This window comes from Anomaloglossus baeobatrachus, chromosome 1, assembly GCF_048569485.1.
Source record: "Anomaloglossus baeobatrachus isolate aAnoBae1 chromosome 1, aAnoBae1.hap1, whole genome shotgun sequence".
NCBI classification, from domain to species: Eukaryota; Metazoa; Chordata; class Amphibia; order Anura; family Aromobatidae; genus Anomaloglossus; species Anomaloglossus baeobatrachus.
The window spans coordinates 391,368,249-391,387,806 of record NC_134353.1 but is presented as its reverse complement, the minus strand read 5'-3'; the positions used below and the strand labels follow the sequence as shown (position 1 = coordinate 391,387,806).

The 19,558-nt window shown below is 49.5% G+C and overlaps 1 protein-coding gene across 2 annotated transcripts in view; it reads left to right on the top strand.

The window, feature by feature from the left end:
- Positions 1–19,558, top strand: part of REXO1 (RNA exonuclease 1 homolog) — a 203,595-nt gene that overhangs the window by 100,038 nt on the left and 83,999 nt on the right. Inside the window, exon 8 of one of the 2 annotated variants that reach the window (XM_075352558.1) lies at positions 87–194. In XM_075352558.1, the coding sequence (XP_075208673.1) occupies positions 87–194 (108 nt within the window). Of the gene's footprint in view, positions 1–83; positions 195–19,558 lie in introns of both variants that reach the window. The other variant, XM_075352557.1, reaches the window with a different exon arrangement.

Genomic DNA, 19,558 nt, shown 5'->3' with positions numbered 1-19,558 from the left:
AAAGTGGATTTATTTTTTAATTATTTCCTTTGTATACATGGGTTTAAAAAGCTTTGCAATAATGTTCACGTTTTCTTTTACAGCAGTTGCTAACAAGAAAGTAGTTTCCCACGAGTCTGTCCTTGGTGGAAAATTGGCAGCCATGACCAGTTTCTCTATGCAGCGTAATAATCAACAAGAGGAAGCGTTGTCAGGTACTGAGATGGTTAATTTTTTGAGTATCTTTGACTTAAAAAAAAAAGATCATTATTATTAGAAATAAAAATAAAAAAAAACACACCTATCACTCAGATTTTTGGAGGACTCTATGCTTTCCACTGTTGTGATCAATTCTTGTTTTAAAGAAAAATATATCTTTGTACTGTTAGCCAATAGATAGGAAAATATTACAAATTGAGAGTTCTCAGTGGTTGAAGGCTCGAAAGTTGAAACCTTGCCATTTGTTACCATCCTTTCAGTTAGCCATTGACAGTTATCAACCACTGAGGTTTCTCAATTATCATATTGTTTTAAAAAAAAAACCAAAAAAAAACCCACCCATCTGAAGCGCTCAGTGTTTATATATTTCTGACTACAAACACCAAAGTTACTAGTGACTGGGAACTAGAGTTGCATGCTACTGTTTTGTACTACATGGGATTTATTTTGATCAACACATTCACATTCTGAGTGGAAAAAAAAATACAATCATGGTTGGAAGTGTTGGCACCCTTGAAATTGTTCCTGGAAGTGAAGTATTTCACCCAGAAACTATTGCAGTTATACACCTTTTGCTATACGCATGTTTATTTTCTTTGTGTGTACTGGAACAACACCAAGAAAAGGCAAATTGGACACCATTTCACACACAACCCCAAATATGGTCTGGACAAAATTGTTGGCACCCTCAACTTAATATTTGGTTGCACACCCTTTGGAATTATTAACTGCAATCAATTGCTTCCTACAACCATCAACAACCTCAACAAGCTTCTTACACTTCTCTACTGGAATTTTGGACCCCTCTTCTTTTGTAAACTGCTCCAGGTCTCTCATATTTAAAGGCTCCCTTCTCCTAACAGCAATTTTAAGATCTCTCCACAGCTGTTCAATAGGATTTAGATCCTGTCTCATTGCTGCCACTTAAGAACTCTCCAGAGCTTTGTTTCTATCCATTACTCAGTGCTTGTTGGAGTATGTTTTGGGTCATTGTCCTTCTGGAAGATCTATGACCTAGGATGCAAGATCCCAGCTTTCTTAAGGTACCGTCACACTTAGCGACGCTCCAGCGATCTGACCTGGCAGGGATCACTGGAGCGTCACTACATGGTCGCTGGTGAGCTGTCAATCAGGCAGATCTCCACAGCAATCCAAGATCAGCCACCAGCGACCCGTGTAACGACGCTGTGCTTGGTAACCATAGTACACATCGGGTTACTAAGCAAAGTGCTTTGCTTATAGTTACCCGATGTGTACCTTTGCTACGGGAGCAGGGAGCCGGCTTCTAGAAGCTGCGGATGCTGGTAACCAAGGTAAATATTGGGTAACCAAGCAAAGCACTTTGCTTGGTTACCCGATGTGTACCTTGATTACCAGCGTCCGCAGAAGCCGGCTCCCTGCTCTCCGCACATTCAGATCGTTGCTCTCTCGCTGTCAAACACAGCGATGTGTGCTTCACAGCGGGAGAGCAACGACCAAAAAATGGTCCAGGACATTCAGCAACGACCGGCGACCTCCCAGCAGGGGCCAGGTCGTTACTGGATGTCACACACAGCGACATCGCTAACAAGATCGCTGTTGTGTCACAAAAAAACGTGACTCGGCAGTGATGTCGCTTAGTGAGACATGGCCTTTAGACTGGGCACTAGAATGTGACCCAAAATCCTTTTATCTTTAGATTTCATGATGCTTTGCACAGAGTCAAGGCACCCAGTGCCAAAAGCAGCAAAAAAAACCCAAAAAAAAACTAAAACACCTTTAGGTACTGGGCGCACTAGAAAAAGGATTTTTCTCAAGACATTTGCGTCTTTACTGCGTTTTTGATACGTTTTTCCCGCAGGTTGGTCCCTGAGTTTTTTACTATTATCTATGACAAAAAACGCAGGTACCTGCAGAAAAGAAGTGACATGCTCATTCTCTTTCTCAAGAAATTCTGCAGAAAGAATGTTCTTGAGAAAAAAACGCAGTGTGCGCACAGATATTTTTTTTTCCATAGGTTTTGCTGGGGAATGTCTGCATTTTCTCAAGAAATTTCTGCAGCAAAAATGCAAAAAAAGTGGGTAAAAACGCCTTAAACCTTCATTATATTTGATGGTAGATGCTGTGTTCTTTGTTTTGTAGGGTTCATTCCGTTTTCGGTCAACAGTACAATGATGTGCTTTACCAAAAAGCTCTCCCTTGGTCTCATCTATCCATAAAACACTTTCCAAGAATGATTTTGGCTTAGGGTACCGTGTCACTAAACGACGCACCAGCGATTCCGACCACGATATGACCTGGTCAGGATCGCTGGTGCGTCGCTACATGGTCGCTGGTGAGCTGTCAATCGGGCAGATCTCACCAGTAACCAGCCCCCAGCCAGCAGCGACGCGTGGAAGCGATGCTGCGCTTGGTAACTAAGGTAAATATCGGGTAAATAAGCAAAATGCTTTGCTTGTTTACCCGATATTTACCTTGGTTACCAGCGCACCCCGCTTAGTGCTGGCTCCCTGCACTCGTAGCCAGGGTACACATCGGGTTAATAAGCAAACCGCTTTGCTTATTTACCCGATGTGTACTCTGGCTACGCGTGCAGGGAGCCAGCTCTGGCAGCCTGAGAGCGTCATACGCTAGTAACCAAGGTAAATATCGGGTAACCAAGCAAAGCGCTTCGCTTAGTTACCCGATGTTTATCTTGGTTACCAGCGTCCGCTGCTTCCAGACGCCGGCTCCCTGCACATTCAGATCGTTGCTCTCTCGCTGTCACACACAGCGATGTCTGCTTCACAGTGGGAGAGTAAGGAGCAAAAAATGAACCAGCACTGTGTGTAACGATCAGCGATTTCACAGCAGGGGCCAGATCGCTGCTCACTGTCACACACAGCGAGATCGCTGATTAGGTCACTGGTACGTCACAAAACCTGTGACTCAGCAGCGATCTCGCTATGTGAGAAGTACCCCTTACTCATGTACATTTTGGCAAGCTGCAGTCTAGATTCTTTGTGTCAGCAATGGGGGTCTCCTGCCTTAGGGTATGTGCGCACTAGGCGTTTTTTTCACGCTGAGTTTTTATGTGCGTTTTTGTCTAAAAAACGCACCCGCGGCTAAAAAAAACGCGGCAAAAACGCATGCGTTTTTGCCGCGATTTGGTGCGTTTTTTGCTGCGTTTTTGCTCACTGCGTTTTTAATCAGTGCACAATGCCATTAAAGATTGTTGATGAAAAAAAAAAGGTCTGATGTCATTTCCTTCTTCAAAATGTTCATTGTATGCAGGAGAGCAGACAGCTGCAGAACTAGTGTATGCAGGAGAGCAGACAGCAGCTGCAGAACTACAAGTCTCAGCATCCTCCATTCACTAGTGTATGGAGGAGAGCAGACAGCAGCTGCAGAACTACAAGTCTCAGCATCCTCCATTCACTAGTGTATGCAGGAGAGCAGACAGCAGCTGCAGAACTAGAAGTCTCAGCATCCTCCATTCACTAGTGTATGCAGGAGAGCAGACAGCAGCTGCAGAACTAGAAGTCTCCGCATCCTCCATTCACTAGTGTATGCAGGAGAGCAGACAGCAGCTGCAGAACTACAAGTCTCAGCATCCTCCATTCACTAGTGTATGCAGGAGAGCAGACAGCAGCTGCAGAACTACAAGGCTCAGCATCCTCCATCCAGGACTGTATGCAGTTTTTTGCCCAAAAAGAAAAAAAAAATGACGTGGGCTTCGCCATATTTTTGTATGCTAGCCGGGTACAGCAGGCAGGTACGGGCTGCCCCCAACCCCCAGCTGCCTATTTGTACCCGGCTGGGAACCAAAAATATAGAGAAGCCCTTTTTTTTTAATTATTTCATGAAATAATTAAAAAAAAAAATGACGTAGGCTTCGCCTAATTTTTGAGTCCAGCCGGGTACAACTAGGCAGCTGGGGATTGGAATCCACAGTGCAGGGTGCCCATGCTTTCTGGGCACCCCCACTGCGAATTGCAGTCCGCAGCCACCCCAGAAAATGGCGCTTTCATAGAAGCGCCATCTTCTGGCGCTGTATCCAACTCTTCTAGCTGCCCTGATGCCGGGTGGCTAGCTAGGTAATAATGGAGTTAGGGCTAGCTGTATATTATCAGCTAGCCCTAAGCCCGAAATTCATGGTGTCACGCCAATATTAGACATGGCCACCATGAATTTCTAGTAATGATAAAAAAAAAAAACACAACACACAGAAAAATATTTTTATTAGAAATAAAACACAACACAATTAGTGACTCCATCTTTATTGAAATAAACCCCCCTCCGCAGTAATCCTGGGTCAGGGTCCCGCGCCGTCCAATCAGGATCCAATATCATCTGATCGGTTTGCTGGAAGGCAAAGCGATCAGATGATGTGTCAGGATCAAGTGCCTGAATCCCATCACACATCAGCCGATTGTATAAAAGCCGATTATACAATCAGCAGATGCATCAGTAGAAAAAAAAAAAAAAATAATACTCACTTATGTGCTGTGCTGATGACCGGCAGCTCCTGCAGCGATCGATTGGACAGGAGTCTGATCCTATACGATCGCTGCCGGTAATCAGCTGATGAAGTCCCCTGACGGCAGGATCAGCTGATAGCCGGCCGGGCGCGAAAAAGCCGGCGACACCGCGATCAGCTGATGCGTCAGGTGACTGCATCAGGTGATCAGCGCCAGGTCCTGCAAGCAAGGTCCTGCCCCGGGGAGACTGCACACAGCCGGAGCGGCGGGACCGGGAGGAGATGGGAGCGGGCATGGCATCGGGACCCTGCAGACAGGTGAGTATATGACATTTTTTTTTTTCTACTGTTCACTTTGTTTTTCGCCGCTGCCTCCACCTCCCGCCCAGACATGGCGGCGCACGGAGCTGACATGCACAGGACGGGAGGTGGAAGCAGCGGTGACGGTACCGGGAGGATTCCTGCTTCTGTGTTTACCAACAGAAGGAATCCTCTTCCTGTACACGTCACTGTAGTGCCCACCCCTTGCGTTTATAGCTGCGTTTTTAGTCATAGAAACGCGGCTATATGCGTTTTTCATTGCTGTGAGGCAAATCCCGGGATATGAAGATGAATTATGACTCCAGTCATAATCCCTCATCACTCCCTGGCAGTGCCCCCTCCCTTCTTGTTCTCAGTGTTCCACTTACACCTCCATGGCCATGTCCTGTGATATGGAGATGAGGTGGTGTGGGAACAATGGACACAGGATGACTCCCTGCCGTCACCCTGTAGTAGGAGCTGCTATCTAATTAGCAAGGCTCTGGAAGTAGCCAGACAGAACGACTCCAGTAAAAAATGGTTCATATCTCGCAAGCCATATTTCCGATAAATATGGCAACCATAAAAATGGTGTCTCCGCATGTGGACGATGCCGGCACCCCCTTTTTATGGGAGCAGGACATTGGGAAATGCCCCAGGCGTGATATCAGCCAATGGGGAACTGGCAGACAGGTCATGAGTCCCCTCGTTCTGTAGCTAAATTCATAACTGTCACAATGAGAGCATTGGCGTCCGCCTACGACGCTCCCAGGCAAAGTTATGGCCCATATTCCATGTTGGGATATTGTCCATAACTCAAGCCAGGGGTGGAGCAGTGCTCCCTGTGAGGTCACGAAGGTAGGAGGGGACCTGGATGTGCCCAGGTTGATAACCCTACTTCGGCCAATTTCCAGTGTTCTTTCGCTGGGGGTCACGTGTAGGAAACATCTGTGGGAGTTCCTGGAAACCTGGTCTACAGCGCCCCCCTGTGGCCAGACGCAACAAGGTAACTGCTGGAACTGTGTATGCCTGTTTGTAACCCATGCTTTGATTGTAACTGTACTCTGACATATGTATATTCTGTAGATTCCCTATTGTATATATTGTAGTTCTAGTGTGCTTTAGGCTGATTAAATTATATAATTAATCTTGGGCTGTTCTGTTATCTCGATCTTGAATCCCACGTCTGTGTGTTCGGCTAATAGTTACCGTGAAGCGGTTGGTGGCAGCGAGTTGTGCCAAGGATTATTGTGGGGAGGCCAGTGAGATTCAGGGAGGTTTTATATATTCCGCCCGCGGAGGTCGGGGGAATATATACCCTACTCTCACCGGGGACCCTTCAATAATCGGCATAAGTAGTATAGCGGCCTCCTTGCTTATGGTCGGGCAATTCCATAATTGGCCTGACTATAAGAGGGGCGCTAGAGAGCGCGTCACGTGCTCTGTCTGTCGGTCGGGAGGTATAAAGGAGGGGTGACCCCCACTTGTTACCCCCCGATTGTGACGTACTGGTAGCCAGCGCGGGGGATTTCTGAGTGACCCCCCCAGTGGTTTGTGACATATTGGTGGCAAGCGGTGGGATCGAGATAATAGTGTGTGTGAGTGTGAGACCCATACTCCCAGACACTAAAGACTGCCTGCAGCAGCTGTGGCTGCTGGGGTCTTCAGACTAGCTCAACACTAGAGTGTCAGAGTGCAGATACTGTAAGGTGTGTGGGTGCATCAGGTGTCAGTTCTGTGTCAGTGACCAAAAGTCTGCAAGAATGGCTGATGGCACCAGGAGCAGAGCTATGCAACTGGCCAATGCTAAAGCAGGAGCCGAAGAGAGGGAGGACGGTGCTGTGGACAGTAATGAGGAGGTTGCCCACGAGTCCTCCAGGAGCTCGACGCCAGAAAACCGTTCTGCCGAGGACATTGCGCAACCTGGCACTGCTGGACAAGATGAGGAGGAGCTCACCCAAGGTTCCTCAACGAGCCAGATGCCAGCCCTCCGCTCTGAAAGGGACAGTGAATCGCCTAGCTCTGCAGCGTGCCGCAGATCACCACGTGCCATTCCACCGAGCCTGGGAGGCTCGGATAGCCTTCTTCAAATGGCTATGGCCCTTCTCCAGGCTGGAGACCAGAAGGGCTACAAGGAACTCCTGGCAGAGCGCAGGGCAGAGCGGCAGGCAGCGCGTGACGCTGAGGCTGCGGAGCGGCACGCAGAGCGTGAGGCTGCGGAGCGGCACGCAGAGCGTGAGGCTGCGGAGCGAGAGCGGCAGGCAGACCGTGACTACCAGCTGCAGCTAGCTCAGCTCCGGCCCTCATCAGCCACACGTGACCTTCGAGACACCAAACTTCCAAAGGTCCGTGTTGAGGACTTCCCAGTGCTGGAGAAGGATGGAGACTTGGACTCTTTCTTGACTGCTTTTGAACGGACTTGCTTGCAGCACCATCTGGACAAGGACCAGTGGGCCAAATACCTGACCCCCCGTTTAAGGGGTAAGGCCCTGGATATCCTTGGTGACTTGCCTGCTGAGGCAGATCAGGGCTACGACACCATCAAGCGGGCCCTGATCCAACAGTACAACCTCACTCCAGAGTCCTACCGCAAGAAGTTCCGGAGCCTACAGAAGGGACCAAAGGACTCCTGGGCTGACCACCGGCGGGCACTTGCCCGAGCTGCCGACCACTGGACCCAAGGCCTGCAGCTTTCCACCGGACCGGAGATCCTGGACTTGTTCATCACGGAGCAACTCTTGTGGAACTGCCCTGAGGATCTCCGCCAGTTCATCCGAGACCAGAAGCCAAAGGGGTCCACGGCTACAGCTGCCCTTGCCGATGACTACACCAACAACCGGGCCCCTGAGGCCAGGAGAGCGGCCACCAGCAGCACCTGGAGAGGGGGTAAGATGAACTCTGCGACTGCCCCACCTGCCCCTAGACTGCAGGGGGTGTCCCCCTCAACTCCCCTCTCCAGGCCCGTGGCAGAGCCAAGACGGTGCCACCAGTGCAACCTACCTGGACACTTCAAGGCCATGTGCCCTCAGCGTCCCAAGGCCCCGGCTCCGTCCCCGTCCCAAGGGCCGCCCAAGGTGTATTGTGTGGGTGGGGGTGGTGGTAGGTCCCTGGACAGCTTCCAACCTGTCACCGCCGTCGGCCGGTCTGTGACCATAGGACTGCGAGACAGCGCCTCGGAGGTGACTCTGGTGCGGCCTGAGATGGTGTCCCCCCAAGACTTGATCCCTGGAAAAACCCTCGCTGTCTCCGGGATTGGAGGCACTGACCCGGCGCTGCCTGTTGCTGACATTTATGTGGACTGGGGCGCAGGGCGAGGGGTGAGGGAGGTGGGGGTAACTGATCGGATCCCTGCAAACGTGCTACTTGGGACAGATTTGGGGCAGATAACCTCCCAGTTTGGGCCCCAACCAAGGGCTGAACCTTCAGCCAGTACTGACATGCCTCCGGACAATGTTAATGTGTTATCTATGAATGATGTAAGGGAGGAGGGAGTGAACTCTGATATTTCTGCTTGCATAGACACCATAGACACACACTCAGCTGCAGCTGTGACAGGGGAGGGGGTCAGAGAAAGGTGTGACAATGCCTCTACAAGTAACCAGCCTGTGAGCTGGGATCTGTTGCCCTCTGCAGGGATAAGCAGAGAGCAGGGTGCTGCAGGGGGAGGACCAGTGTGTGGGGTGGGGGCTACCACAGCAAATGTGGGGTCCCCAGAGATTTCACAGCGGGGTTCTGTTGCTGCAGGAGGGGAACAGGCAGGTGAGATTGGGGCCGGTCCAGGAGCGGAAGTGCTCCCAGGTAAGATCTCGGTGCATGGTTCCCCCACAACCGGGGTGTCAGGAAGCCAGGTAGGTCTGCCTGAACCGGCGACTTGGTCAGGAACGGAGGAGGAGCAGGCACGACCCACGGTCGCAGCGGCTGTGGCCGCTGTCACCCGCAGTGGGAGTGCTGGAAGCCAAGGGGCCTCCCGGAGGTCCGATAGCTCTTCCCCTTCTGACCAAGTGGCAGCCGAGTCAGGTGGAGGCCAGGACACAGGTCCCGGGGTACTGACTGAAGATGTGACAGTCTCGTCGATTCTGGCCACATCTAGTCAGGGGTTTCAGGCAGCGTTAGAAGCTGACGACAGCCTGAAAGCTCTTAAGGAGCAGGCGGCACAGCCTCCCTCGGACTCGGACCCGGAGCGAGTGGTCTGGGACCAAGGACGGCTGTACCGGGCCACGGTCCAGCCGGGTTCACCGGAGGCGTGGCCCAGGGACCGACAGTTGGTGGTACCCTATCCGTTCCGGACGGAGTTGTTGCGGATCGCACATGAGATTCCGATGGCCGGACACCTAGGGATCGCTAAGACCAAGGCCAGGTTAAACCAGCATTTCTACTGGCCAAAAATGGGGGCCGATGTGGCTGCCTACTGCCGTTCGTGTGAAACCTGTCAGAGAGTGGGGAAGGCGGGGCCACACCCCAAAGCCCCACTAGTATCTCTGCCAATCATCGATGAGCCTTTCAGGAGGGTGGCTGTGGATCTGGTCGGCCCGCTGGCCATCCCCAGCAGCTCCGGGAAACGCTTCATACTGACGGTAGTGGACTATGCCACCCGGTACCCAGAAGCAGTGGCCTTGTCGTCCATTCGGGCTGACAAGGTGGCCACCGCATTGCTGGAGATTTTCTCCCGAGTGGGTTTTCCCCAGGAAATGCTCACTGACCGGGGGACCCAATTCATGTCCCAGCTGATGGAGGCCCTCTGTAAGCAAGTCCAGGTGCGACATCTGGTGGCCAGCCCGTACCATCCACAGACTAATGGCCTGTGCGAGCGGTTCAATGGCACCTTAAAGCAGATGCTTAAGATGTTGGTCGACTCCCATGGGCGTGACTGGGAGCGGTATCTCCCACACCTGTTATTTGCTTACCGGGAGGTTCCACAGGCCTCAACAGGATTCTCACCGTTTGAGCTCCTGTACGGGCGACGTGTGCGGGGCCCCCTGGCTCTGGTGAAAGAGGCTTGGGAAGGGGATTTGGCCACCCCTGGAGTGTCGGTTATCGAGTATGTCATGCGCTTCCGGGACAAAATGCAGGCCTTGACGCAACTGGTACACGACAATATGGCTCAAGCCCAGGCCGATCAGAAGCGTTGGTACGACCAGAACGCTTGTGAGAGGACCTACCAAGTGGGTCAAAAGGTGTGGGTACTGGTCCCCGTACCACAGGACAAGCTTCAGGCAGCCTGGGAAGGCCCATACCTCGTGTACCAGCAGCTCAACCCTGTGACGTACCTGGTCACCCTGGACCCTGCCCGTGGAAGGCGGAAGCCCTTCCATGTGAACATGATGAAGGCACATCATGAGCGGGAGGCATGTGCGCTCCCCGTGTGCAACCCGCCCGAGGAGGGAGAAGCGGAAACCCCCTTGGATATGCTAGCCCAGGTTAGGGCAGGCGGATCCATTGAGGATGTGGAGGTTGGCCACCAGCTCTTGGAGGACCAACGGTCCCAGCTGTGGGCCACCCTACACCCCTTCCGGGGGTTGTTTACCAACCAGCCCGGAAGGACTGACTTGGCTGTCCATCACGTGGACACTGGGGATCATCCCCCGATCCGGCGTTCAGCATATCGGGTCTCCCTGGAGGTGCAGCAACACATGCGCCAGGAGATTGACGAGATGCTGAAGCTGGGGGTGATCCAGGCATCCAACAGCGCTTGGGCCTCGCCTGTAGTCCTCGTCCCTAAGAAGGACCGAACCACTCGGTTCTGCGTGGACTACAGGGGGCTCAATGCGGTCACGGTCGCCGATGCGTACCCGATGCCACGCATCGATGACCTGCTCGATCAGTTGGCCGGGGCTCAGTACCTGACCATCATGGATCTGAGCCGGGGATATTGGCAGATCCCCCTGACTCGCAAGGCCAGGGAACGCTCTGCCTTTATTACCCCATTTGGACTGTACGAGTCCACGGTGATGCCATTCGGGATGAGGAATGCCCCTGCCACTTTCCAGCGGATGGTCAACACCCTGCTCAAGGGACTTGAAGGGTACGCGGCCGCGTACCTGGATGACATTGCCGTCTTCAGTCCCACCTGGGAGGACCACCTAGAGCATCTAGCACAGGTGCTCAGGCGGATCCACCGGGCAGGTTTGACCATCAAGCCGGGAAAGTGTCAGCTGGCCATGAGCGAGGTCCAGTACCTCGGTCACCGGGTAGGTGGGAGAACACTGAAGCCCGAGCCTGAGAAAGTGGAAGCCATCGCATCCTGGCCCACCCCCAGGACCAAGAAGCAGGTGATGTACTTCTTGGGGACCGCTGGGTACTATAGGAGGTTTGTTCCATGCTATAGTAGCCTGGCAAAGCCCTTGACGGACCTCACCAAGAAGAAGCTGCCCTCTGCAGTCGATTGGACAATGGACTGCGAGACAGCCTTCCGGGCCCTAAAGGACGCCCTGTCCAGCCCGCCCGTGCTACAGGCAGCCGACTTCACGCGGCCGTTTGTAGTACAGACCGACGCCAGTGACTTCGGCCTCGGTGCGGTGCTCAGCCAGGTGGACTCTGCGAGCCAAGAGCACCCAGTCTTGTACCTGAGCAGGAAGCTGTTACCAAGGGAAGTTGCCTATTCCACGATGGAGAAGGAGTGCCTGGCCATAGTGTGGGCCCTGCAGCGTCTGCAACCCTATCTATACGGGCGCCACTTCATCGTGGAGACGGACCACAATCCCCTCAGCTGGTTGCACACCGTCTCTGGGACGAATGGGCGATTGTTGCGATGGAGCCTTGCGCTCCAGCAATACAACTTCACCATTCGCCACAAAAGGGGCCGTGACCACGGTAACGCAGACGGGCTGTCCCGACAAGGAGAGGTCGCGGACGGGCGCACGGGGGAACACCGGAGTGTGCTGCCCCCTAGCGCCCTCAAAAGGGGGGAGGTGTGAGGCAAATCCCGGGATATGAAGATGAATTATGACTCCAGTCATAATCCCTCATCACTCCCTGGCAGTGCCCCCTCCCTTCTTGTTCTCAGTGTTCCACTTACACCTCCATGGCCATGTCCTGTGATATGGAGATGAGGTGGTGTGGGAACAATGGACACAGGATGACTCCCTGCCGTCACCCTGTAGTAGGAGCTGCTATCTAATTAGCAAGGCTCTGGAAGTAGCCAGACAGAACGACTCCAGTAAAAAATGGTTCATATCTCGCAAGCCATATTTCCGATAAATATGGCAACCATAAAAATGGTGTCTCCGCATGTGGACGATGCCGGCACCCCCTTTTTATGGGAGCAGGACATTGGGAAATGCCCCAGGCGTGATATCAGCCAATGGGGAACTGGCAGACAGGTCATGAGTCCCCTCGTTCTGTAGCTAAATTCATAACTGTCACAATGAGAGCATTGGCGTCCGCCTACGACGCTCCCAGGCAAAGTTATGGCCCATATTCCATGTTGGGATATTGTCCATAACTCAAGCCAGGGGTGGAGCAGTGCTCCCTGTGAGGTCACGAAGGTAGGAGGGGACCTGGATGTGCCCAGGTTGATAACCCTACTTCGGCCAATTTCCAGTGTTCTTTCGCTGGGGGTCACGTGTAGGAAACATCTGTGGGAGTTCCTGGAAACCTGGTCTACAGCGCCCCCCTGTGGCCAGACGCAACAAGGTAACTGCTGGAATTGTGTATGCCTGTTTGTAACCCATGCTTTGATTGTAACTGTACTCTGACATATGTATATTCTGTAGATTCCCTATTGTATATATTGTAGTTCTAGTGTGCTTTAGGCTGATTAAATTATATAATTAATCTTGGGCTGTTCTGTTATCTCGATCTTGAATCCCACGTCTGTGTGTTCGGCTAATAGTTACCGTGAAGCGGTTGCTGGCAGCGAGTTGTGCCAAGGATTATTGTGGGGAGGCCAGTGAGATTCAGGGAGGTTTTATATATTCCGCCCGCGGAGGTCGGGGGAATATATACCCTACTCTCACCGGGGACCCTTCAATAATCGGCATAAGTAGTATAGCGGCCTCCTTGCTTATGGTCGGGCAATTCCATAATTGGCCTGACTATAAGAGGGGCGCTAGAGAGCGCGTCACGTGCTCTGTCTGTCGGTCGGGAGGTATAAAGGAGGGGTGACCCCCACTTGTTACCCCCCGATTGTGACGTACTGGTAGCCAGCGCGGGGGATTTCTGAGTGACCCCCCCGGTGGTTTGTGACAATTGCGTTTTTAACATCTCATTGAATTCAATGAGTGAAAAACGCAGTGGAAAACGCAGAAATAATTGACATGCTGCGTTTTTGTGGTCACCACAAAAACGCAGCTAAAAAAAAACGCTGTGTGCGGACAGCACTTCTGAAAACCCATTGACATTGCTGGGGAAGCAATGTCACTGCGTTTTCAGCACAAAAACGCGGTAAAAAACGCCGCTAAAAACGCCTAGTGCGCACAAGGCCTTAGTGTTTCATTTCATTCAAATGTTTACTGATCGTCTGATTGTCCCTGTGCCTGAGCCTAAAGACCCCTTTACACACTGCAACATTGCTAACGACATCGCTGTAACGTCACCGGTTTTGTGACGTAATAGCGACCTCCCCAGCGACATTGCAGTGTGTGAAACGCATCAGCGACTGGCCCCCGCTGTGAGGTCGCTGATCGCTACAAATCTTTCAGGACCATTTTTTGGTCCTTTGTTTCCCGCTGTGCAACATGTATCGGTGTGTTTGACACCGTTACAACGACTTAGTTAGCGACTTCCCTTTCAAATAGCTGCAAAGGGGCCTTACAGGACAGCTCGAATTTCTTTGGAACTTGATTGAGGGCTGCTTATTCACTATCTGGACTATCCTGATAATAGTTAGATCTCAAGGATGAACACTAGGCAGGAAATCAAATTTAAATAGAATCTACCTTATCTCGATGGTTAAACTAATTTTTATTTATCAAATATTAAAATTCAAAACACAATTATATCCCACACACTGATAAACAAACACAAATTGACTAAGGGATCTCCGGAAAGGAAATGTTCCAATCAAAAAGTCATCAGTCAAGGAATTTATGCATCAAGACAAGAATTAGTGGGCAATCTAAATATCCCTCAAGGGTGACTGACTGCTACCTGTCAATGGAGATATGACATTCAAGTCACACGCACCCTAGGGTTAGAGTGGTGCACCCATTCCACTGTGGCTATCCCTCCAATTATTCCTGATCTCCCTATGGAGATCTAGTGTGATCTTAAATGGAACCTGTCACCACTATTTTGGCGTATAACCTGCGGCCACCACCACCGGGCACTTATATACAGCATTCTAACATGCTGTATATAAGAGTCCAGGCCGCTGTTAAAACATAAAAAACACGTTATAATACTTACCTAATGGTCGTGCGGTAGGCCCTTTAGGCGTCTCCGTTCTCGGGTGCCGGTGCCTCCTCTTTCGGCCATCTTCTTCCTCTTTTTGAAGCCTGTGTGCATGACGTGTCCTACATCAGACACACTCGCTGATCCTGCGTAGGCGCACTACAATACTTTGATCTGCCCTGCTCAGGACCTGAATGCCGGCGAGTGTGGATGACGTCGGATGCGTCATGCACCGTGGCTAGAGAAGAAGGAGGACGAAGATAGCCGAAAGAGGCAGCGCTGGCACCGGAGAATGGAGACGCCCATAAAGCCCACCGCACGACCGTTAGGTAAGTATTATCAAGTGTTTTTTATGTTCTCACAGCGGCCTGGGCTCTTATATACAGCATGTTAGAATGCTGTATATAAGAGCCCGGTGGTGGTGGCCGCAGCTTATACGCCAAAAAAGTGGTGACAGGTTCCCTTTTAATATGTCATTCTCACATTCAAAGACCCATAAAATTTAAAGTTCTCAATCACTTATCTCATAGGAGCATTCAAAAGCTACATCTCCGTGGTATTTTTATTATCTTAGTAGGTACTTTATGACCCCCAGATAGCCCAATATTCTTATCATCTTGACAGGAAATATCCCAGGCTCGCTCGACGCGTTTCCCCCCAGTTATATTTTGGAGTTCATCAGGAGACAGAGAAAAGTAGCACAATCGCCATCACTTTCTTACATTCGTATTCGTAAAGATCGTATACAGTGCCTACAAGTAGTATTCAACCCCCTGCAGATTTAGCAGGTTTGATAAGATGCAAATAAGTTAGAGCCTGCAAACTTCAAACAAGAGCAGGATTTATTAACAGATGCATAAATCTTACAAACCAACAAGTTATGTTGCTCAGTTAAATTTGAATACATTTTCAACATAAAAGTGTGGGTCAATTATTATTCAACCCCTAGGTTTAATATTTTGTGGAATAACCCTTGTCTGCAATTACAGCTAATAATCGTCTTTTATAAGACCTGATCAGGCCGGCACAGGTCTCTGGAGTTATCTTGGCCCACTGCTCCATGCAGATCTTCTCCAAGTTATCTAGGTTCTTTGGGTGTCTCATGTGGACTTTAATCTTGAGCTCCTTCCACAAGTTTTCAATTGGGTTAAGGTCAGGAGACTGACTAGGCCACTGCAACACCTTGATTTTTTTCCCTCTTGAACCAGGCCTTGGTTTTCTTGGCTGTGTGCTTTGGGTCGTTGTCTTGTTGGAAGATGAAATGACGACCCATCTTAAGATCCTTGATGGAGGAGCGGAGGTTCTTGGCCAAAATCTGCAGGTAGGCCGTGCTATCCATCTTCCCATGGATGCGGACCAAATGGCCAGGCCCCTTGGCTGAGAAACAGCCCCACAGCATGATGCTGCCACCACCATGCTTGACTGTAGGGATGGTATTCTTGGGGTCGTATGCAGTGCCATCCAGTCTCCAAACGTCACGTGTGTGGTTGGCACCAAAGATCTCGATCTTGGTCTCATCAGACCAGAGAACCTTGAACCAATCTGTCTGAGAGTCCTCCAAGTGATCATGAGCAAACTGTAGACGAGCCTTGACATGACGCTTTGAAAGTAAAGGTACCTTACGGGCTCGTCTGGAACGGAGACCATTGCGGTGGAGTACGTTATTTATGGTATTGACTGAAACCAATGTCCCCACTGCCATGAGATCTTCCCGGAGCTCCTTCCTTGCTGTCCTTGGGTTAGCCTTGACTCTTCGGACAAGCCTGGCCTCGGCACGGGTGGAAACTTTCAAAGGCTGTCCAGGCTGTGGAAAGCTAACAGTAGTTCCATAAGCCTTCCACTTCCGGATGATGCTCCCAACAGTGGAGACAGGTAGGCCCAACTCCTTGGAAAGGGTTTTGTGCCCCTTGCCAGCCTTGTGACCTTCCACGATCTTGTCTCTGATGGCCTTGGACTGCTCCTTTTGTCTTTCCCATGTTGACCAAGTATGAGTGCTGTTCACAAGTTTGGGGAGGGTCTTAATTAGTCAGAAAAGGCTGGAAAAACAGATAATTAATCCAAACATGTGAAGCTCATTGTTCTTTGTGCCTGAAATACTTCTTAATACTTTAGGGGAACCAAACAGAATTCTGGTGGTTTGAGGGGTTGAATAATAAATGACCCTCTGAATAAACTTTTCACAATTTAAAAAAAAAAAAAAAAAAGAAATAACATTCTTTTTTGCTGCAGTGCATTTCACACTTCCAGGCTGATCTACAGTCCAAATGTCACAATGCCAAATGCCAAGTTAATTCCGAATGTGTAAACCTGCTAAATCTGCAGGGGGTTGAATACTACTTGTAGGCACTGTACATGTACCTGCCTGGGACGCCATTTTTTCGCCATATGAGCAATTTAAGAAAGTGCTCTCTGCTTATTCTTCTTGACCTTTCTGCCGCCTTCGACACTGTTGACCACAGTCTCCTTCTCTCTTTGCTCCATTCTATCGGCCTAAAGGACACTGTGCTCTCCTGGTTCTCTTCCTATCTTTCTGGCCGTTCATTCAGTGAATCATTTGCTGGCTCCACATCTTCTCCTCTCCCTCTCACTGTTGGGGTCCCTCAAGGTTCAGTCCTTGGCCCTCTTCTTTTCTCCCTCTACACTGCCCCAATTGGACAGACCATCAGCAGATTTGGCTTTCAGTACCATCTTTATGCTGATGACACACAGCTATATACCTCCTCCTCTGAGCTCACCCCCGCTGTACTACAGAACACAAGTGACTGCCTGACTGCAGTTTGCAATGTCATGTCTGCTCTCTATCTGAAACTTAACCTTTCCAAAACTGAACTTCTTTTTTTTCCTCCATCCTCGAACCTTCCTAAACCTGACATCTCCCTCTCTGAGTGTGGCACAACGATAAGTCCTAGGTCGCAGGCCCGCTGTCTGGGTGTTATACTTGACACTGATCTCTCCTTCACCTCCCACATACAATCTCTTGCCCGCTCCTGCCGCTTGCACCTCAAGAACATCTCTAGAATCCGTCCCTTTCTCACTATGGAAACGACAAAAACCCTCACCGTGGCCCTGCTCCACTCTCGCCTTGACTACTGTAACTCTGTTAATTGGTCTCCCCCTAACTAGACTCTCTCCTCTACAGTCCATCCTTAATGCAGCAGCCAGGGTCACCTACCTGGCTAACCGCTACTCGGATGCCTCTGCTCTGTGCCAGTCATTGCACTGGCTGCCCATATATCACAGGATCCAATTCAAACTGCTTGTTCTCACCCACAAAGCTCTCCACAGTGCGGCACCCCCCTACATCTCCACCCTCCTCTGTCTATCACCCCACCCGTTCTCTACGCTCTGCAAGCGACTTTCGACTAACATCCACACTAATTTGAACCTCCCACTCCCGGATCCAAGACTTCTTCCGAGCTGCACCAACCCTCTGGAACGCTCTACCCCAAGAAGTTAGGACAAATCACAACTTACTCAGCTTCAGACACACCCTAGAGACACATCTTTTTAGGGCGGCCTATCACACTCCCTAATCAGATTCGATTCACATAGTCCCTCTACAACTTCTCGCAACATAACTCCACATAAAACTCCATGGCACCCAAATACATCTCAAGGCTCTGGCCCACTGGTCCAGGAAACCACTATCTATCCCCCATTTCCGTGAGATGGCTGGATTGTCATTGTACATAAACACTTGAACCATGCCTCCCCCCCCCCCCCCCCATCTCATTGTAGATTGTAAGCTCTCACGAGCAGGGTTGTGTTTTTTCTTTTTTTTCCTCTAAATATTGTATTTCTATAGCTGTTACTTGTTTGTATATGATGATCCTGATTTGTAAAGCGCTGCGGAATATGTTGGCGCTATAGAAATAAAGATTATTATTATTATAGTGATGGCAATTTGTGCCTCTTTTCCCTCTCTCCTGATGAACCCAAAATGTATAAATAGGATGGGCATATTATGTCAGGATGGAGAGAAGGACTGCCACATTACTACAGGATGAGCAGATTACTACAAGAAGGGAACAAGGATAGGCATATTACTACATGATGGGGATAAGGATGGGCACATTACTACAGGATAGGCATGTTACTACAAGAAAGGGACAAGGATAGGCATATTACATGATAGACAAGGATGGGCACATTACTATGGGTTGGGGACAAGGATGGGCATAATACTACAGGATGGGGACAAGGATGGGCACAATACTACGGGATGGGCACATTACTACAAGAAGGAGAACAGGATTGGGGACATTACTAAAAGATGAGGACCAGGATGGATACATTACTACAAGATGTTGGCTAAAAATACTATATGGTGCTAATTGAAAAGCTATATTACTTACAAAAAGGGGATAAGATGTAAAAAAAAAAAAATACAAATAAAGCAAGACTTTTTTACCATCAAAACAAAAAAATATATATAAATATAAAATTTTAATAGTGCACTATTTAAATGAGCAAAAAATGTTCAGAAACGTGATCCAAAGGTCTATAGAAAAAAAAAAATATGGCACCAATAAAAATGTCACTTTGTCCTGAAAAGAATGCGGCCCCCAAATTATTTTTTTATATGTGCAGCCCATGTACCCAGCCAAGTTTGAGACCCCTGGTCTAGTGGAATGGATCTCTCAGAAGGGTGATGGGGGTTAACTTTTTAAGTTTGTTTTCTTTAAAATACAGCAGAGTTTCAGAGTACAACCTATCTGCTGCAGTCAGTCAGGCTCCAATTCTTGCTACCCCTGGTTTGGTCAACATGAATCTAATGACTGTTTCCTTTTAACATCAGCACAAATACGGTCACATGTTCAAAACTGGTTGGATCCCAGAAATTTATGGGGTATCCTAAAGCTCATGAGTCAGAAAACTACATTGTCAGAAAACACAGAGTTTATTTGTAATTGTCTACCAAAAAGATTTAATTTCCTCCTCCTTTTTTTTTTTTTTTCCCAATGATTAAAACCGATAAAACAAAAATTAATTAAATGGTTACAAAATTGTTTCAGCCGGTTACCGTATTATCCTATTGCCATCTCATGTTAAATATTATCTTTTTTTTTTCTTTCTTTCGTTTAGAGAGTTCTTTACTGATCCCCTCCCCCACAACACACACACTACACACTTATGACCTCCAATTCTATTGTTTCCCTCTGTCATTTGGGCAGCAGAACAGCAAGAATGACTCGTCACATGTCTATCAACCACCAATCACAGAAAAACCTCAGACCACAGGCCCTAGAACATTCACTTATATAAAGTTACCGTATTTTCCAATTATAAGAC